General features: G+C 46.5%; 1 protein-coding gene across 1 annotated transcript; it reads right to left on the reverse strand.

Moving 5' to 3' along the window:
* Window positions 1–5,869: 5,869 nt before the first annotated feature.
* Window positions 5,870–6,850, reverse strand: FOXE3 (forkhead box E3). The gene has a single exon (XM_073358313.1). The coding sequence runs from the start codon at window positions 6,848–6,850 to the stop codon at window positions 5,870–5,872; it is 981 nt and encodes a 326-aa protein (XP_073214414.1).
* Window positions 6,851–21,888: the final 15,038 nt, after the last annotated feature.

Genomic DNA, 21,888 nt, shown 5'->3' on the forward strand with positions numbered 1-21,888 from the left:
AATTTCCAGTGAAAGCAAAACCATATAGAATCTGAACTATGTCTATGAAATGCAGAAACTGATTTACTATAAACAGCCGCATAATGGCTATATCAGCAGATGACATACATTCAGGCCTGGGGAGTGAAAACACACACACTGTAATTACCTTAACGCCTAGAGGAGGTCCCAGCTTGTACCAGGACCTACACAGACACATAGCGAGTGACAACCCCTGCCCAGGAGAGCTTTCAATCTGGACAGATACAACAGACAAAGGGTGGGAGGGGAAACAGAGGCACAGAGATTAAGTAAAGTCTCACCTGTAGCAGAACCAAGAAGATAACGCAGACCCCCTGATTGTTCCTAGTCCAGTGCTTTATTCACTGAGCCTGCCGAACTACCGACCCGGTTTCAGATTAGTTATCAATTTATACACCCACCTTCAGCTGGTTCCATGCCAACCCCTCTATTATTTGAGTTTCATTAGCAGATCTAGAATATTTATCTTAGTTTCTTTCTCGCTATGAAAAAAAAACGTGATGCAATTTTTAAAAGACAAATCCTCAGGTTTACTGAGCAAAGATAAGAACAATCTAGTGTAAGACCTTGCCTATGCATAACATTTGCAAGGATTTAACTAAATGAGTTTGCCATTTTCGTTAAAATCGGTGCAAATTTCATATATACACAAGGCCTAACATTTCTAGGGTGATCCAGAGAAATCCTCTGGGCAATATATTTTTATTGTACTTCACACAGTGTCAGGAGGGAATTTTTCAAACCTTCCCCTTTTTTTATTAGTTAGGAGTAGACTATTTCCAGGTGCAAAAGGCGTTATGAAGACAACTGCCTCACCCTTTGAAAACAGCATTTACAGGCTCGAAATATAAGCCACTGAAGATTTCCAGTTATGTGTTTTGACCCATAGGTAACTGCTTTAAGGTGTCTCAAGCTGAGTACCCCCAAAAGGGGTCACCCCCAAATCACTAGTCACTTTTGAAATGAAGGTCAAACATTTAAGACCTGCTTCTGCTCTGATTACAAGTGGCAAAATTCTCATTGACTCCAGTGGGAGCAGGATCAGATCCTGTATTTGATACAATACTAAAAGGACTTTACAATGCCTCGTCTTAGGGACAGATTTTTTAAAGGTATTTAGGTGCCTAGTGTGATTTTCAAAAGTAACCTAGGCACCTAACTCCCATCAATTTCAATCGGGACCTTTTGAAAATCCCACTAGTGCCTATATCCTCAAAGGCATTTGGGCACCTAACTCTCACTGAATTTAAGGATGTTTGGTGCTTCAATATTTTTAAAAATCTGGCCCCTGGCTACTTTCAGTGGTCCTAGGAGTCTATGCATTTTTCATTCTTCGGTGGGTTCCGTCCCGCTCCCACTGAAATCAATGAGGGGTTTTGCCAATCACTTCAATGGCAGAAGGATCAGATGATTTCGGAGTGTCATTACTTAAGACAGCCCGAATTCCGTGGATAGTGCTAACTAAAGAGGGGAGGATTTTATCAGAGACTTGGTTTCACAACCGGTGATAATTGCTCCTGTTTCATTGAAGTCATACAGAGGAGGATTCAAAATAAGCCACTAAAGCAAATGAGGTCTGGTGGGCCACATGTAAACTTCGCAAAGCTCAAATCCACCATGGCCCTGCAAGGCTTATGCCCTGCATGACATTTTAATCCAACTCATTTGCTAGATTCATCCTAACTGTAAACAAGCCTTTGAAATGAAAGCTTAAAAGCCTAGTTGTGATACATTAACTTAATCAAGAAAATACTCTGAACACATTAGTTTAACAACAGTCCAAAATACAAGTGGCTACAGTCTCCCTCACCCTATGATTAATAATAAATAATAATAAGAAGAATTTTAAAAAAGAGCTTCACCCATTATGATTTTCATTTTATTTGTAAATATAAGGACTGAGCCATTTGAAATCAGTGGAGAATCTTTCTACTGACTACAATGGACTTTGGATCATGCCTTTGGTGAGGTTTGAATCTCCCGAACAGATTATTATTAAGAGAGGTGGTTGAATAAATATTTGTCGGCTTTATTATCTGACAAATGTCACTGGTTTGTTTTCTCAGTCAGCTGTTTATTCCACAAGCCACACTTTTTGGAATTCAAACAGCTCTGATGCTTATTGGTCTGATGGAAAGTCAGTGGCTAGATTCTAAGCCTGGAAAGACTCCTGCTAAGCCTTCAGTAAGTGTATCCCGTTAAGGGAATCAAATATCATGGCTTGTACATGTACAGGGTTGGAACAGGCCTACTGCAAACTCCAGCTCATATCCCAGTTTGATTTTTTAGAAGTTAAGTGTCCCCAAATGCAACTTCAATGGTGTGAGGAAGGAGACAGCTGAAAGATAGGAGGGAGAGATAGCTCACCTCCTCAGACACCCTGAGCCCAGCTGGCTCCAAAGGCACTTGAGCTGAAATCCAAAGCTGCAAAGAACTTGAATAGCCCTTTCAGAAGTTTCCCCGCGGATCCCAACAAACGACTCCTGCAAGATTCCTTCCTGCTGCTTCTGGATGACTGGAAATGAATCGACTTATCATCCACCCTTTCCCCATCACTTCCCACCTAGGGCAGCATTTGCCACTTGGCTCCCTGTGCAGAAATCTCACAGATTATCCCTTGATTCTGATAGCACCATTTCAGGCTAGTATAACAGCGAGGAACATGTTTGGTCCAGAGTTTCATCAAATTGTTCCCAGAGAGCTGTACATATGTGTACCTACCCCATCCCTCCACCCTGACTTCTTTTCAAGCCAGGTCCTTTTTATCAAATCCTCCAAGAAATGCTTCCATCTGCCATGCAAACCCACCTTTCATTTCCACAACTTCAGAAGGTCCTGATCCTGTTCCCATTAAAGTCCCATTCACTTCAATGGAAGCAGGTAGGCTCTATAATTGCTAAAGAATCAGGAAAGCGTATGGTTCTGATCCCCCACTGCTTACGAAGGCAAAACTTCCACAGACTTCAAAGCAGTTTTGCCTGTACAAAGATTGTAGGCTCAGGTCCTACATCCCACAATGCCATATTTACAAGAGTCCTTTAATTATTTTTCTTCCGAAAGATCATTTTACCTTTCTCTAGCCCATTCAAAAATTTAAAAAACAGAAAAAATAAACTTTGGAATGATATGGAGATAATATTGCTTACATGAGACTGAACCTTTTCAAACTTCTGTTGCGTATAAAATATCTTTTTGTTGTTAGCTTTATGGATTTATTTTACAAATAGTCTAAATACCCCTCCGGATTTTGTTTTTTCCTCCCAATCAGTAAAAAAAAAAAAAAAAAAGAGTAAGTATGATCCAAGAATTAGAAAGTTGCTCTGTTCCACCAAGTCCTCTACAGATTTGGCTACTGCTAATTGATTTTATGAGGAAGACACATAGATACTATAATGATGGGCAGCAGTATAAATACCTAAGAGTCTGAAGAGCTGAATCTGAGTGAGGAGGGACTAGTGATGAGAGAGAACAGATAATCGGAGAGCCTGACCTAAACAGGCAGATAAAGCCACCTAACTAACCAGTGATCAGGTTCCTAAATTGCTAGGTGCACCCACTGAAGGTGGACTGGGTTACATGAAGGTCAATTTCTAAATGGCATGCAGAACACGCTAATCAAACACCCCAGAAGAGAGACCCTCACAGATTATCATTCATTAAAACACTGGTGTATCCAGGCAAGTACAGGTTTGTACAGGGTTAAACTAAAGATAAGGAATGGGATTTTCAAAAAGGGCCTATGGGAATTAGGTGTGCAAATTTCCACTGAAAGTCAATTGGGATTTGGGCATATAACTCCCTTAGGCAGGGAATTCAAAGAAGTCAAGAGCCCCATCCCAGAACACTAACTCACCGAATCAGCTCCAGTGCAAATGCTCCCGTAAATCAGGGTGGCAGATAAATCCTGTCTTTTAAAACAAGGAGAAAAATCCCATTCTTACCCATTTACATGTAGGAAAATTTAGGGTAAAAAACAAAGGGGGAATAGCAGTGGGGAATTCGCCTCAAAAATCCATGCCAGGATATAGCCCAATAAATAAAGGGCAAAGGACCGGCCAGTGCGCAGATTCAATATTTAAAGGTCAAAAGGGACCATCGTGATCATCTAGTGAGTCTATCCTCCTGTATAACACAGGCCATACAATTTCAACTGCAAGACCTCCTGCAGTGGCAAGAATTATTCTCTCTACTATATAAACTCTTGTCAGCTGCTGGAAATGGCCCACCTTGATTATCACTACAAAAGTTTTTTTTCTCTCCTACTGGTAATAGCTCACCTTACCTGATCACACTTGTTACAGTGTGTATGGTAACACCCATTGTTTCATGTTCTCTGTGTATATAAAATCTCCCCACTGTATTTTCCACTGCATGCATCCAATAAAGTGAGCTGTAGCTTGCGAAACCTTATGCTCATATAAATTTGTTAGTCTCTAAGGTGCCACAAGAAATCCTTTTCTTTTTGCGGACACAGACTAACACGGCTGCTTCTCTGAAATCTCTCTACTACGTAAGTCAATTGTAGCTAAATAGAGCACACCTTACAGAAAGGAATCCAATCTCATTTTCAAGATTCCAGGGAATGGCCTATAACAGGGTTCAAATAAGAACTAGATAAATTCATGGAGGATAGGTCCATCAATGGTTATTAGCCAGGATGGGCAGGGATGGTGTCCTTAGCCTCTGTTTGCCAGAAGCTGGGAATGGGCGACCGGGGAGGGATCCCTTGATGATTCCCTGTTCTGTTCATTCCCTCTGGGGCACCTGGCATTGGCCACTGTCGGAAGACAGGATCCTGGGCTAGATTGACCTTTGGTCTGACCCAGTCTGGCCGTTCTTATGTCCTTAATGTATCACATCCTTTAGGAAGCTGTTCAACGGCGAATTACCACCAGTATTTAAAAACAGGCTTCAGATTTGAAACAGTAAGAGTGTAGACCTGAAAAAGAGTCCGTAAAAAATGAAAGCACAAGGCACTTGGCATAATTAAAACAGTGTTATGATTTGCATATGAATCAGCTGAGTTCTCTTCAGCTTGTTGAAAAAATGTGATATATTCTATTTTTAAACCACATCAAAACCATTTCTAAAAAAAGAGCAGTTAAACAGTTGAAAGGAAAGATTTATTTTTAAAAATCCTTTCTAACAATAAAAGTTATTTAAAAAAAAAAACAGTAAAAAGATTTTTTTTTTCCCACAGGGGAAGAAAAAGGTAAAGTCTTAAATAGTAATAAAATATCCCACAACTAATAGTTTTGCTAACTCTCTGTCTGGTTACAGGTTAAGAACCCAACAAGGAGAGAAAAATATGGGACATCCTGGAATGTTTACAAATCTGCAAGGTAACCGCGCCTTACACAATGCTTTACACAGTGCACGGCTAAACGCATGGTCCCCTGAATCATAGTTCCTGCACCATGCACTCCAACGTGGTATATACAATGCATATGCCATGAATCGTGCATAACACAGTTTAGGGTTGCAGGACAAGAGTGCGTGTGCGAGGCACCAGGCTGCATGACACAGCGCACCCCGGTGCGGTACGCAATCCATGGCGCACAGGGGACAGTACAGTGCGTACGCACAGTACACGACGGTGTTTTGTAGCTCGTGTGCCGTGCAACAATGCGCCACGCAGCACCACGCGTTATGCGGCCCGTACAGTGTTAGGATGAAATCGTCTACGTATGTACAGTAAAACAAAACACACACACAAAAAGAGAGCGCGAGCGAGAGACAGAGAGAGGCCATCCAAGTACAGCGTGTGCGTCCCCCATCAGCCCGGGAAAGGTTTGCACGTGGCTCTTGCTCCGGCGCGCAGCGCAGGCCCGGGGAGGGCGCGCCGGAGTCACATGTACCGCTCCAGGCCCGAGGCGAAGCCGGGCTGCCGCCCGTAGGCGGGGCCGGGGCCGAACTGCGGCCCGGCCAGCGCCAGCAGCGGCTCGGGGGGCTCGGCGCAGGAGCGCCCGGGCTGCAGGCCCAGCCGGCCGGCGGCGCCGTAGAGCGGGGCGCCGCTGGGCGGGGAGTAGCCGCCGGGGGGCCCGGGCAGGTGCGGCGGCGGCGGCGGCGGCGAGGCGGGGTAGGGGTAGGCCCGGCCCAGCAGGCCGGCGGGCGGGAAGGCGGCGGGGGGCGGCTCGGGGCCGGGGCCCAGCTCCACGCCCGGCGGCGGGGCCAGCTCGGCGCCGCCCATGAGGCTGTCGATGGTGAAGCCCCGCGGGTAGGGGGCGCCGGCGGGCAGCGGCGGGCTGTAGCCGGCGGGCGCGTAGAGGGCGGGCGGCGGCGGCGGCGCGGCGGCGCTGGCCGGGCTGAAGGCCGAGGCGGCGGCGGCCGGCAGGTAGGCCGGGTAGGCGGCCAGGTCGGCCCGCTTGAAGCGCTTCCTGCGGCGGAGGAAGCTGCCGTTGTCGAACATGTCCTCGGCCGCCGGGTCCAGCGCCCAGTAGTTGCCCTTGCCCGGGCGGCCCGGCTCGCGCGGCACCTTGACGAAGCAGTCGTTGAGGGTGAGGTTGTGGCGGATGCTGTTCTGCCACTTCTTGGGGTTCTCGCGGTAGAAGGGGAAGCGCTCGGTGATGAAGCGGTAGATGCCGCCCAGCGTCAGGCGCCGCTCGGCCGCGTGGGCCAGGGCCATGGCGATCAGCGCGATGTAGCTGTAGGGCGGCTTGCCCCGCGGCACCGGCCGCTTGCGCCGCCGCCCGCCGCCCCCCGACGAGCCGGCCTCCGGGGCGGGCGGCGGCGGCGCCTCCGGGCTCCCGGGCTCCGGCTGGGCGGCGAGGGGGGAGCCGGGCGGCGGGGTGCCCATGGCCGGGAAGTAGGAGAAGCCGGCCGGGTTCATAAGGGGCCGGCGGGGGAGCTCCCCCGGGGGGCTCAGCCCGCCGGCCTTATATCCCCGCCGGCTGGCGCCACCCTGCCGGCCCCCCGCCGCCTGGGACCGGGGCCCACCCACCCCGGAGCCCGGCCCCCGCCGCCGGCAGAGCCGCGGGAGGCTCCCCGGGGCGGAGGTGCCCGACCTGCCCCAGGTGCCGTGTGCGCGGGGTGGGGCTTCTCCGGCAGCCCCCGGCCGGGCGGATGGGGACCGCGGATTGGCAGCGGCCGGGCTGGGGCGGGGGGAGACCCCCCGAAATACAGCCAGCGACTAATGTGCCTCTCTAGGGGGAGGAAACCGGCCCCCCCGCCCCCCTCCGCCGGCACTTTGTCAATTACGCGCCCGGGCATGGCCGGCCGGGGGAATTGGGCTCGAAGCAGGGACCCTGATTTCAGAAAGAGACCATTAAACCAGATAAAGGAGATAAGAATAGGATGGTGACCATCATCGAGTCTGTCTTCACAGCCAGCGCCGGGGACAGGTGGCTTTAAACCGTATTTAAAACCTGGCCCCTGGGCGGGGGTTTGGGGGGGGGGACAGTGTTGTGCCTCCAAACATTGGAAGCTGGAGGGAAATGTCCCGCTTTGCCTCGGTAGCCCGAGAATCGTTTCCTTCGGTTTACATTTCGTTTCGTAAAGCGTTGCCGAGAAAAAAACAAAAACATCGGCCGAGTGAAAACACGCGGTAGCAGCTTTTGGTGAACGCGCGAATAAATGGACCTGGCGGGGTAGTTACTTGAATCGTTTGTACATTTCAGTTTGTAAAAAGCTTTCGCGAGCTGTCGCGCTGTGCTATTCGATCGCTTTAATTTTTTTTTTTTTCCCAAACGTTTCCTCGGTGTTCGGCTGTTTTACCCAGCAGGTGTGGAAGCAACACAGGAAGGCTGTGCAAATATCTACGCGCACGCTGTCTTCTAAACGAATACAGACATTGGACAGCAATGGATCTGCTCCCTTTTAGGGAAATCTGTACACCGGCTGACTGCTGCGGGGGCTTCTTGGTGGTGCCGGACGGAACTAGACAATCCGTTCGCATATAAGTATGAATGGTTTTCAGTTCATGTGGATTTTGTAATGATTTTCTCCGGCAGAAAACCAGCTCGGCAAAAAAAAAAAAAAAAAAAACACATTTAACTTTACCGCGGCGCACAACAACGGGAAGGATCTAGCGAGCGATCTCTTGTTACATGAATGATACACGTTCCTCGGTCTTTAAACGATTTAACATAGGAGACATGGGAAGGGGCACACGTCAAGCGGGGGAAGGGTAAAAATCAAAGTAAGAAAAACAAAACCCGTCTCCAACGTTTGAGTTATTTCTTTTGTGCAGCCTCGTGCGAGGGCTGCTGAGAGAAGTGTGGACAACGGAGTGGATTGAGCAGGTTTCAGAGCGACGGAGTTTATAATTCGTGTCCCTCACCTTGCTGGGGGGCGGGGGGGAGTGTTAACGATTGTGCGTTTAGATGTAAACAAGTAATTCGAAGTCTCTGTCGCTTGTATTAATTGCAAGGGGTTGTTCAAAGGGGGGGGGGGGGGGAATTGGCATTTCCAAAGGTGGAATTGACCGCACCGAGTGGGATTGTACGACGCGAGGTAAATAGCTCCACGCGGATCCCAAAATATTTACAAATTAAAGAGAAGCCTCTGCTTATTTGAACACCTAGCGCCCGACCCTGGGCTCGTTACTCCGGTCTCCACAATGCCTGAATAAGGAGCGCAGGAGCGGGCGTCTAGCAGTGTAGACTGTCATACATGGCAATGCTGTGTACATGAAAGGACCCCGCATACTGAAAGAAGAGAGACGTATCCCTGTTGATTTTCAGTGTCTTAATGAACGATCAATAAATAACAGTGTCTGTCCTCACGGGAAAAAATACTTTTCAACTGTATCTATTGCATTTAAATAAAACATGTACAAACTTTGTATGTAAATCTCATATGTAATACAATAGGCAGAGGGACCATTAAATTAAGAAAGGATGGTGGACATTATGCATTATAGTTCCTGATTTTATATCGACATAGAACATGGCAGGTAGAAATGGAACTCAAATAATTTGAGTGGCAGATCATTCAAGTGCTATGAGCTTGTCTGTAATCTTGAGAGTAGATTGCAATGTACAATCTAGCAATGAACCAAAGCACTGAGCAAGGGTAGGAAAGATGGTCTAGTAGACAAGGTACTAATTGGGACTGGAGAGAGGTGGGCTCCGTTCCAGGCTCGGTCATAGACTTTGTCTACCCTCTGCCTCAGTTTCCCATCTGGAAATGGGGATTATATCTCCCTAATTGGCAGGGGTGTTGTGAGCATAAAATCCATGAATGACTGTGAGAAGCAAAGATGCTAGGGTGATGACCTCCCTATAAGCAGATACAGTGAGCCCCTCTACAATGGCAGAATAACAGTTTTTTAGTTTAAAGAGTATTTGTGTAGGTTATTTTTGTTTAGCTAAAACAGAGGTAAAAATGGGTGTTAACGATCTAAAAGTAGGATCTGACCTGCAACACTTTCCCTTATAATGTTCACCTCAGAGGTGGATGAGGGCTGGAGATCACTGTGTTTCTTATCTTATTATTTATTTGATATCAGCCAATATTTAAATGTTAGCAAATTTGTTTCAGTCAGAGATTTTGCTCTGTTTACACTGTTGCTTTCAGTCAGCTAGGGAGAAATCCCACAATAAGGTCCAGAAAGTAGGTTGAAACACCACTAGAAATCATAATGTAAAACACACAGAAAATACCCTGTATAGGAGGTTTTTATGTGGTTCAGTGTTTATTTTAAACTGATGTATTTTCTTGTATGCCCTATTTCCCCCAGCACCTACTACAGATTGTAACTAGACCCACGTTTTAAAAAGTTCATCCCAGATTATTTGTCTAAAATGTAGCTGGCTCAAACTACAATGCCTAATATGCCTACTGATTTAGAGCATTATTAGCTATTAATTAGAGAGTCTGGAGGCAAGGGGTTTGCTGTGGGGGTGAGAAGGGAGGAAGGTAACTGATTCTCTATGCAGGTAACTTGTCCTTTATTTTTTTTCTCTCTCTCTCTCATCATTTCCTTGGTCCTTTTACTTGTCTAAACCTCAAAGAGATTGAGAGTCAAGAGAGAACATCTGATTGTATAGCTGACTCTGTAATGCTTGTGATATTGGCCTCGCTATTTATTGTGTTTACATTAGTGTCTGGGAACCCCAAACCAGGATCAGGGCCCCGTTGGGCTAGGTGCTGTACAACATGAAAAGCAGATGCTGCCTTGAAGAGCTTACAGTCTAAGGCCCCGATCTTGGAAAAACATACTTAACTTTATATGCAATGGATGTTATCCCAGCACCACTGAAGCTGGTGAAAGTTTTGTCATGGGCTTCAAAGGAATGATGAGAGTAGGCCCTTTGAAGTCAGCGGGACCACTCACCTTGCATAAAGATAAGTGCATGGGGTCATTCTTTGCAGGGTCAAGGCCTAGATGTCAGACCAGTCTCAATGGATGGGGCAAGCCAAAGCAACAGGTTGGAGGAGGATGGTGTAACAAAACAAAACAGAGTTTAGCAGAAAAATAGAAGTTCTAGCATAGTGCTATGACCAAAGCTAGAGGGGCGTGATTTGCAGGAATCATGGCAGGGGTGGGTTTTTAGGGAGAGCTTGAGAACACTATGAGATGGTGGCTTTACAAATGTTGATGAGAATTTCCCCCATGATGTCCATCCCCGTACAATAACTTTTTATGTTCATAAATTACGAAGGCCAACCACAACGGAAACCAGTCCCTGTGGACGCTATCCCAGCAACGCATTGTAAGCTGTCAAAAGCCCTCTACAGGAAAGAAAAAGCAAAAGAATGAAGAAAACCCCAGGTCAGATCACCACGGATGTTTATGTATTTGTTTTTAAAATGAGAAGGGGGACATAGACTAAACAGCACGTCTCCATAGTATACGTCCAACCTTTGAACATTCTCTGCTGTTTTCTATATATACCAGTCAAAACATATGAAAGGTCCTAATGTACTGTATAAGAATGGCCATAATGGGTCCAACTAGCCCAGTATCCTGTCTTCTGACAGTGGCCAATGCCAGGTGCTTCCAAAGGAATGAACCGAACATTGAGTGATCCAACCCTCTCTTCTACTCCCAGCGTCTGGCAAACAGAGACCAGAGACACTCAGAGCATGAGCCACTTATGGACCTATCCTCCATGAACTTATCTAGTTCTTTTTTGAACCATGTTATAGTTTTGGCCTTCACAACATCCTCTGGCAACGAGCTCCAATGAGTGTGTTGTGTGAAGAAATATTTCCTTTTGTTTGTTTTAAACCTGCTGCCTATTAATTTCATGAGAAGACCCCTGGTTCCATAATAATATAGAACTATATAGAGGGTGGAAGTGCATGCACTGATCAACTTATTACCAATATTTGAGATGAATAAAGATCTCGTATCATCCAGTCCAGCCTCTGACACCAGATATAGTTCTTCACATTAAGTTCTCCAGCATTTTCTAGCTCCGTTTTAAATGACTTGCATGACGGGGTTTCCACCACCTGTTCGTGGGTGTGTGCGTCACAGGACCCCATCCTGCAGTCCTGACTCAAGCCAAATGAGCAAGATGTAAATGCCGTCTAGCATAGAAAGGGTTACACCTGCTGGAGAAGGAGGGAAGTGCCTTCTCTCCACCTGTTCACACCAGGATGGGATGAAGAGGGGCTACCTTGCCTGCACATTCCAGCCTCCCTATACAAGCAAATCTCTCTAGCTCTGTGCACAAAGCCCAGCCTCTCTGGGAGCAGAGTGGGGCGATGGAGTCAAACACCCAGGCCCAGATTAAAGTAACCTCAGGCCCTGGTGTCTCTGTCCCTACCTCCCACTTGGTGTGGCGATGAGAGGGCTCCCCTTCCCATCCCAGACAGCCAGGGATAGCACCATGGAATCCCCTTCTGCCCCCCCGCCCCAGGAGCCACAGGTGGGTCCCTCAATATGTACTCCAGCAGCTAGAGTAGATGAGGGGGGCCAGGCCCAGTGAACTCCTCCCCTTCTGCCACACACCCAGTTCCTTGCTGGGATGGTGTTGACAGAGCCACCCAGAGCAGTGGGGCTTGGAATTAATATCCCATTGAGATAGAAGGGGGCAGCTTACACCCCTCAGACCGGTTGTTTCAGGCTCTTTTCAGACTCAGGAAGACACCATTGCATTATTTACACTCAGGTCATGTGTTCAAGCTTTTCTTCACCCGCATGAAGGTTAGAAAGTTACTGGATTCTTTTTGTTTTGTTTTTTTAATGAAAGCTGAGATTCTGCTTAGTCCCATAACACAGGAGCTGGAGGCACTGGCCATTAGCACCCGGGCCTTAATCCGGCCCTGAAAACATCCCAAGAAATCCAGTGCTCATGCCCGCTCCCTTTAATGAAATGAGGGCCCAGCTGTCTCTCTTGGGCACAGTGATGTGTCTATCCCACCCCCCCTCAACTCCCCCACCACTTCAGGCATTCACAGGGCACTGCACTCTCTATCCCTGCCCTGTGCAATGGATAGGGAAGTAAAGTTCATCCTGGTGCTGATGGAAGTCACAAGTCCTCTCTTTCCCTTTGCCCCAGTTCTGCCTCCAGAGGAGCTCTCTGAGGACCTGCACCCAACACGGAAGTGAAGATTCCACCACCAGGGAAGTTCCATGCCATCCAATATATGCATCAGGACAGGGGACCCCATCAAGACATGGCTTCTGATGGGAGAAGACTTGGGGACTTAGTGTCTCAGACACGAACATGGACGTGTCTTTGTCTAGGTGGTATGAGAAGGAGGTCACACTTTCTCAGGGCACGCACTGGGGGGAGGGATAGCTGAGTGGTTTGAGCATTGGCCTGCTAAACCCAGGGTTGTGATCCTTGAGGGGGCCATTTAGGGATCTGGGGCAAAAATTGGGGATTGGTCCTGCTTTGAGCAGGGAGTTGGACTAGATGACCTCTTGAGGTCCCTTCCAACCCTGATATTCTATGATTCTATGAGTGCAACCAGGAAATGTTCAACCACCCACTCCCATCTTCCAAAGGGAGAGTGTGAGACAGCGATGGGGCTTGCGGGAAGGGGGGCATTGCAATGACTCAGACTCGAAGGGCTGGCTCAGAGACTTCGTTGCCTAGACTGATGTGCCTGCAAGAGGAGGCTGGTGAAGATGTTCACACTCAAAAGCAGCAGCTGGGGGAGTTGAAGAGCAGCAGTGGTGCAAGCCAAGGGGGTCATGATGAACCAATATTCAGTAAAAAGAAAAGGAGGACTTGTGGCACCTTAGAGTAACAAATTTATTTGAGCATAAGCTTTCGTAAGCTACAGCTCACTTGATCCGATGAAGTGAGCTGTGCATATGCTCAAATAAATTTGTTAGTCTCTAAGGTGCCACAAGTCCTCCTTTTCTTTTTGCGGATACAGACTAACACGGCTGCGACTCTGAAACCTGTCAATATCCAGGAGTCACCACAAACTTTCAGCATGGCGAGTCTGGAGGGTCATGAGGGGCTGCGTTGTAGGTTCACTGCCTATAAATTAATTAATTACATTTTTTTTTTAAATAATGACATGAACAATTCATTTTCCCTGGCCATCATTGGGACTCAATGCAAATATTGGTAAGCCAACATGTACTATACTGAGGGGAAAAATTCATATAGAAAGCAATTGGCAAAAGCAGTCTGGATCTTTGTAAGAAGGCCATCACGAGAGCTGGTTTGAACCATTTTTTGATGGAAAAAAAATGGCTTTAAAAAAAAATCAACCCCAACATTTCTGCAGGAAATACCCATTTGATTCAATTTGTCAGGCTTACCTCCAAAAAAAACCCAACAACCCAATTTATTTATTTTTACCAAAACCTCCCACAATTTTGGTTTTCAGTTTAAATTTTGGGGGTTTCAGCCAGCAACTCTACTTGCCCAACCCACATCCCTCGACACAGACGTGAGGGGCCCATGATCCCTTGGGGGGCAGATGACCCTGTCCTCATATTACAGAGTAATCCCTGCCCTATATGGGGAAGGGCAGCGGAGTGTATATGGACGACGAGTGAGAGAATACAGGTCTGTGGGACAAAACACCCCATGTAAAGTACCACATTTACTTAGTCTTCTTCATGGCTCCTCACTGGAGGGAGTATAAGGCACCCAAACAACACTCATGAGACACTGCCGTGGCAGTGCAGAATTTAAATATTTTGGTTATCAGCGGAAATATTTCAGTTTTTGAGGTTTCACTAGCAAAACCTATACATTTTCCATGGAAACAAACTTCCTTTTCAATTGAAATTTTCCATGGAAACTTCACCCTCCCTTTTTCTGACTGGTTCTACCTCCAACACTTAGAAGGGGTCCCTCCCAAACAGGGTGATGAGGAATAACTGGGTTTCACGATCTATACCTTTTCATGTGCCATACCTCTCCTGGTGTTTAGTACTTCGGGCTCTAGTGCTATCAATCTCGTCCTCTGGATCTGGGCTGTCTCATTTTTTCCAGGACCAGTCACCCACTGCGTCCAGACTCCTATAGGTTAATGAGCATCCTTTTGGGACAATTTATATGGGAGATACACACCATACAGTTGTTTTGCTTTGCTTGTCTAAACATCTGTTATAAAGGGGAGCCAGGATCTATTCTAATCTATCTATTGTAGGTCTAAGGTCCAGCATAGTATCTAAGCACTATGAGTCACTAATGAATATCTGTGAAGGCCATTAATGTTAATGGGAGCAGAGGTCTTTTGAAAATATGGCTCGAGTTGTGGGTTCTGAGTCCTTGGAAATCTGGCTGTCAGTGTGCAGCTTTCCCTGTCTACATAGAATCATAGAATCATAGAATATCAGGGTTGGAAGGGACCCCAGAAGGTCATCTAGTCCAACCCCCTGCTCAAAGCAGGACCAATTCCCAGTTAAATCATCCCAGCCAGGGCTTTGTCAAGCCTGACCTTAAAAACCTCTAAGGAAGGAGATTCTACCACCTCCCTAGGTAACGCATTCCAGTGTTTCACCACCCTCTTAGTGAAAAAGTTTTTCCTAATAAAAGTTTTTCCTAACATGGCCTATTGGTGCTCTCCTCTAACAGCCTGGCCCACTAGTGCTAATACTTTCAGGGCTGGCAGTCACGGTCCCTCTCCCATTGTCGTCTTGCTTCCACTTGTCTTGTCTCTTTGTGTAATGCTCCTGTCAGGGGCAATGTAGCTCATTTGTAACAAGAGGGCCCATTCCTGCCCTGTAGGCTTTGAGCGAACCTCTGTCATGGAGAATTTCCTTCCCTGTCTCACATCCTAAATCCTATCTGCCTGCAGCCATACTTCCAGGCTTTTGCCAGACTGCTACACGATCCTGAAACAAAGGTCCGCTAATCCACCTACCTACCTACCTAGGCGTCTCTAATGAGCCCCCTCCCCCCTCCCCGTGGCCTGGGAGCACAAGCCGTTCGTGCCCCGTCCACTGGAATAAAAAGAGTCTCAGCAAGGCTCTGGGGTTTGCTTTGCTTTTAATGTGACACACCAGGACATTCACAATGACGGCTGCAATACTCACATCAGGTGAGACTCCCCCCCAGACAGCGTGGGCCCTGTGCTCCACTTAAGTCCTAAGTCAATGAATTAAAAAACAGAATATACCCAACAGTTATCATGGGTAGAGTTTACCCCCATGCAGGGACCAATATGAGACTTATGCGCCACTTAAGTCCCCAGGACATATTGGTCCTTTGCACAGAGATGAATTTCCCCCATGACCACCATGGCGTATACTCTGTCCTTGATCTCTGCATTAAAACCCCCAGGAATTCTAAAGCAATTGTACTGACTCAGGGTCGTATCAAACTGTCATCGGGAGGCTTGTTCTTTAAGGGAGTTTGGGCCCAGCTACTTCTGTTCCAGGTTTCCCCCTGAATCGGGGGGCTTGAGGGTCTCCCAGCTGATGACCCCGATTGGAGGGAGCATCTGAACGGGAAGAGTCACAGGAGGAGCATCAGGTGATTGCAGGCTGGGTACGGCACCTGTTATAAAAAGGGGGATGCCTTTCCCTGAGGCTGGAGAGAGCAGAGACCAGGAAAGAGCTGGGAGGAGGCTCTCCCCGGAGACTAACAGGGAAGGACAGCTGCCTGGAGAAGTGCAGTGATGAAAGCTCCAGAGTGGGACCAGTGGAGTTGTGCCAGGGAGCTGTGAAGTCCTGATCCAACGGTGGTTGTGAGAGCTGTGGGGAAAGGCCAGGAAGGACTTGGGGTGCTTGGATAGACGGCCAAAGGGTGAGCACTTTAGCATTCAGTACCAAGAATCCAGATCTCAGGAGGGAGATACTAGTTGGACCATCAGCTGTGTGGTATGTGAATCCTGCAAAGTACAGGAGGGAAAACTGAGGCATGGCCTCACTGGGGAAGGCAAGGTGTTCCTTATACACTAACAGTCCAGGATCAAACACAGAGCCTCAGCTAAGACTCCCGAGGACTCATCAAAGAGAAAAAACAGGTTGAACAGCGAACGAGTGACAGGAAATCGACTTCCACTCACAGAGTGCGCATTGCCGAGGGGGAGAGCTCTCTTGATGCGTCGGCCTGCTCCTTGACTTCCTGAGAGGTGTGTGCACCCTGGCATCACCTCCTCCACATAGATGCATTCGGAGAAAGGTGGGTTACTTCCAGGCCAGATGGGAACAAAGCCTGGTGCAAACCCTCTGTTAATATATTGAATATATATGGAAAGCCAAGTCCCTGCAAACTCAGCTACCTCTTGTACAGGGATCTGGCACAACTATGGCAAGGGGGTCAGCGATGAACTTTGGTAGCTAAAACAATCCTATTTCACCTACCTGCATTGTAGGCAAAGTAGAGGGCAAAGCACATATGCCCCAGACAAGCCTGTGTTAATCACATCCTCCACCACGGTAAAGCAAGACAGATGATGATGCAGGGGTAAGCTTGGCCACCACAGACTGGACAAACATGATTCACACTATTTGTCTTGTATTCATCTGATCTGAGATGGTCTCTCTGCTCCAAGGATAAACTTATTGAGAGATGGGAGAACCAAGCCAGGCATTTCCTCAGGCTCCTGGGAATTTGGTTAACTCCCCCCAACACACACTCCATTTTTAAAGGTTCTGACCTCTTTCCTTGTGTCTTCTAGCTGGAACAGAGATCATCAGAACACTGTGATTTCCACCATAATTAGGCAGGCTCAAGTGGTTTGGAGGAGTATCCAAATCCTTGGGTGTCATTATCCTAGTTGAACCAGCCCTGGAGGATTTTCATAGCTCACCCATCATTAGTCACTCCAGAATAGCCAGTCATGCCCTGCAGGGTGCATCTCAAAGTACCTATACCTGCAGGACCTCAGCAACAGCCATTCATCAATGACTTTATCTAAGGAGCATGGATGTTTGTACTGCTGCCACTCAGACCTGGGGGCTTGACAGGTTGTTTTCATTAGGAGGAGAAATTAGGAGGAAACAGTCTTGTATCTCTTTGGTGCAAGCCTCTTTATTTACAAAGAATGTACACAAAGTACCGTTTCCCTGAACACACTGGAAACAATCAATACAAGGTAGTTTCCTTGCTCACAGTTTCCAAGCCTGCCTCTCCAATCAGTCCCATGTCCCAAGGAGTTTTCTCTCTGCTCTCTCTCTCTCAGGACCACATTCACGATTGCGTCTCACCATCTGCTGGCTTTCTACCTCTAAAACACAGTTTGCTGAGCAATCTCTAGCCCCTAGAAACTCCTCCCAAGGAAACATGCTAGCCCATGCTGCTTAACTCTGCTCAGGCTTTGCCACACAGCCTAAAGACTTGGGTGATAGTGTCCTAATGTTTCCTGCTATAACTACATAAAGGGGCTTAATTGCTCCTTCTGTTTAGCCTTAACACACCCATCATCTTTATCAAGGTCTCTGATTGCCTGTAGACCAAAAACCCACTTGATAGCAGATACTCATGCTTTCCAGCGCATTAGTACAGTGAAATATACTGATGCCAAAATGATGGGCATACATGTTCATTTCTTCCATCAACAAGGGTGGGTAAACCTTAAGGACACTGAGTTTGAGAACCAGGGTTCCATGTGCTAGGGACCACAGAAACTTACAATTTAAATGGGGACATGGATTTCAAGGCCAGAAGGGACAATTATGATCACCTAGTCTGACCTTCTGCATAACACATGATTTGTATTACAGTAGCACCCAGGAGTCCTAGTGATGGACCAGGGCCCCTTTGTGCTAAGCATTGGACAAATTAAACCTCACCATGCTCTTTGAGATAGATTAGGAATTGTGAATTTTACTCAGTTTATAAATGGGAAAGACAGCAAAGCACAAAGTGCCTTGTCTAAGGAAGAACAGCAAGCCAGTAGCATAGCCAGGAGCAGACCACAGATGTCCCATGATTTAACCATTAGACATAATAGTGTCCTTACAGAGGCATCTAGTCAATATCTCTATTTGAAAGGTTTCCCCCACTATACATTAGGGGGTGTGTGTGTGTGTGTGTATAACACAATTGGTTTCCTTTGCATGAAATAAAATTAAAACATTGTTCTGACTGTTTTAGGTGGTGGTTTAACTACATGGGTTATTTTAAGTGTGCTTTGATTTATTGCAAATTCTTTTCTTCTTATAATATGCTGCGGTTAGGGACACTAACAGGTCAGGGTAGGCAACAGCAGATGGGAGGCGGGGAGACGCCAGAGAATCAGTAAGAACGTTATGGTGATGGACCTGGTGTGATCACCTAGACAGATAGATGATACCAGGAGAGAGCTAGAGTTGACAGTGGACAGCATGTTAAATAGGAGCCGTGTGGCAGCAAAAATAGCCTGTTCAATGTTGGGCTGCACACACAGGATATAATGATAGTCTCTCTCTGTATATTACTAATAAGACCATCGCCAGAATACTATTTGCAGTGCTAGGCAACTCAACACCAGAAAGATCCTGGGAAATTAAATTAAGAGGAAAAACAACAAATATGAGCAAGTGGTTTGTTGCGGGCAGGGGAGCTGAATTAGGAAGAAAGATTGAAGGAACTAAGCAGCGGTGTTGGCACAATAAAGTATGAATGCTGAATTTGGAGTTTGCAAGCACTGGAGAAAAAGGTGACGACGTGGGGGTGCACCTAGGAAGAGTGGGATTAAGTTGAAAAAGGGGGAAAACCTCTGATGCTCAAGACAGTGAGATCTGTTTGGTCAGTCTCCCAAGGTGTGGGAGCTCTATTGCTTGGCACTTTTACAAGTACTAATAAGTACACTTTTCCATTTCTGTGCAACAAATGAGGATGCCCATTAAATCGGTGACTATGGTTGAATGAGAGAAGGATCTCGGTCACTGGAACAGAGGAATTGCCAGAATGGATCAGATCAATGGCCTATCTAGTCAAGTATCACGTCTCCAAAATTGGTCAGTATCAGATTCTTCAGAGGAAGTTGCAAGAAACTTTATACTGTAGTGGACAAAAGTGGTATAACCTCCCAATAGAGGAACTTTCTTCTTAACTCTCGTTAGTTAGTTGTTGACTTATGTCCAATGATTCATTCTCTCTCTGTGTTCCCTTTACTTTCTCTTCTCTCTTTTCGCTTTCCTTTCCAAACGACTTGGCTTCTTATTTCTACCTGATGTCTGTGTGAGATTATAGGGTGTCGGAATTAAATGTGTTTAATTCTGTTGCAATGATTGAAGCAGGTTAAAGCTATTCTTTTTTTACTTTCAAATGAACTTTCAGATTGTAATGGATTTTATTCCTCGGTGGTATGTTTTCTTGCTTAAGGCCTTTCTGTGTATAGACATGGAAAAACCTCAAACAAATTATTCTTAAAATGATCATCATAAACAGGCAACTTGCCCCTCACTTTACAGAGGGGAAACTGAGGGCAGAGAGCAATGAAATGACTTGCCCAAGGTGAGAAATGGAGGTGCGTGGGCACCACTGAAACAGCAATGACAGTGAATGGATATATCCAGACCTACAGCAAACCAGTGTTAAGGCCTTTACATAACAGTGGGGACGTGGGGCTAAGAGAAAAGATGACAAACAGGCAGCAAAACCATGCCAGCTATTGAGGAGTTAAGTAGTTTCAACAACAGAATTAGCTCAAATGCAAACAGGTTGATTTTAATGACTCTGCCCTTGTACAACCACAATCGCTAGTACTGGTGGCTGGATGGAGTCTTGGCAAGTGGCTGGAAACTTGCAGGTAAAGAGGAAGCGATATAAAAGTCAGAACCAAAGGGGATTTTCAGGAAAACTATCAGTGAGTTTTCATATGAGAAAGAATGGCCTGTGGCATCCTTAGGGTGATATTCTCCTACATATACCCTCACAACACCACTCTGAGGAAAGCCAGAATTTTGTTAATTGTACAAATAGGGAAACTGAGGTACAGAGAGATTAAGTTACTTCCCTTGAAGAATGCTTCCATTGACCTAGCTACTGCTGCTTGGGGAGGGCTGTACCTATGTCAATTGGAAGAACCCCTTCCATCACCGTAGGCTGCCTCTACACTACAGGGTTATGTCAGCATAGCTACGCCCCTATAGTCACCATAGTGTAGACATGGCCAGCCTGTGTCTTAACATCTCCAGGACTATGGTAAGCAAGAAGAAAAGATTTACCAGGAAGTAGCAGAAACTATCTGTTCAGCAGAAGGCAATAGAGCTATCACTGGCCTGGACTCCATGTATGATTGATTGACTCAGGCGTTAATTATGCCCCAATATTTACACGTCTCCTACAAAACAATGCCTTTGATTAGGTCATTAGTGCCCGTTGAAACATTATAAAGAGAAGGCCGTGAGATAAGATGGGCCAACCTTCCAGTCAGATGTTAACAACTTTGGACAAGTGTGGGATTTTTACACCCCTATCTACAGGAAAATCTGATGTTTGGTGCCCTGACTGTGAACAGGTCACCCTTAAAGCTCTGAACATCCCAGGCAAAAAAAGAAAGAAAGAAAAAAAAAAGTGCCAGAGGGGAATTGTGCTGGGTCTAATCCCTTCTGCCATTCTGCATATTCATGGAACATTGTCATAACACATCAGGCAGTTCAGTCGGACAAAAGATCTGTCGGCACCCCACCTCCCCATTCCTCTGATGAACCACGAGACAAATGCTGAGTAAACACTTGGAAACCATTCACTGGGCTATTCTCATACTGATGAGAAAGGCCCGGGTCTTTCTTGCCCGCCCAGAGCTGCTCAACCTAATAAAGTACGGCCCACGGCCTGTGAAAAGAGCGGCCTATGAATGATGAAAACATGGATTATCTCATTTCACTCTCCTTGTATCAAACACTGCTTACAGTTTGAGTGCACTTGGTCTGACACGCAATTACAAAAAAGAGGGCCATTTAGAGAACATGGCAATTGTTCATGAAATTTCACAGATGACCTTTCCCTAGTGGGAAAATATTTTGTTCCTGGCATGTGGCCCTCCTTAATCGTTATAAAGAGCTTTCTCATAAGTATGGGCCACGCAACGATCAGATTATTATTTACGTGTTAAACAATGGTTACCAAAAGGCCTCATCTGAAGAGGTGCTGAGTCCCTGAAGTCAATGGGATGTTGCTGATCATCTCTAAAAGCCAGCCCGTGTAGCAACTTTGTCTTGTGTCTCTTGTTCTGTTTGCAGCTAGTATATAAAAGACCCAATTCTCTACTCACTCACATTGATGCAAATCACTGAGGTCAAAATGGTGCAAGAAGCGAACATCTTCTCTGTCTTTGGAGACAGAGATGTTAGCAGGCGGAGGCCAAATTGCTTTTAATTGCCAAGAGAAACTGTGATAAAAAAACGTGCACATTTGTTTAACAAGTGTGGCAGTTTCTTTTGTTACTGCAACTCGTTGTATCAAAGCTTGTTTGGAATTTTTCAGCAAGTGTTTACTTGCCGACGGGACGTTTGCAGATGACTAGTGTGCCTGATAATGGGCAACGTTTTCAAAAGCACCCAAGCACCTTAGGAGCCTAAGGCACACTGACCTTCAGGGGTACTCAGGCACTCATGAAAAGTTA

Source organism: Lepidochelys kempii, chromosome 8 (genome assembly GCF_965140285.1).
Source record: "Lepidochelys kempii isolate rLepKem1 chromosome 8, rLepKem1.hap1, whole genome shotgun sequence".
NCBI classification, from domain to species: domain Eukaryota; kingdom Metazoa; phylum Chordata; order Testudines; family Cheloniidae; genus Lepidochelys; species Lepidochelys kempii.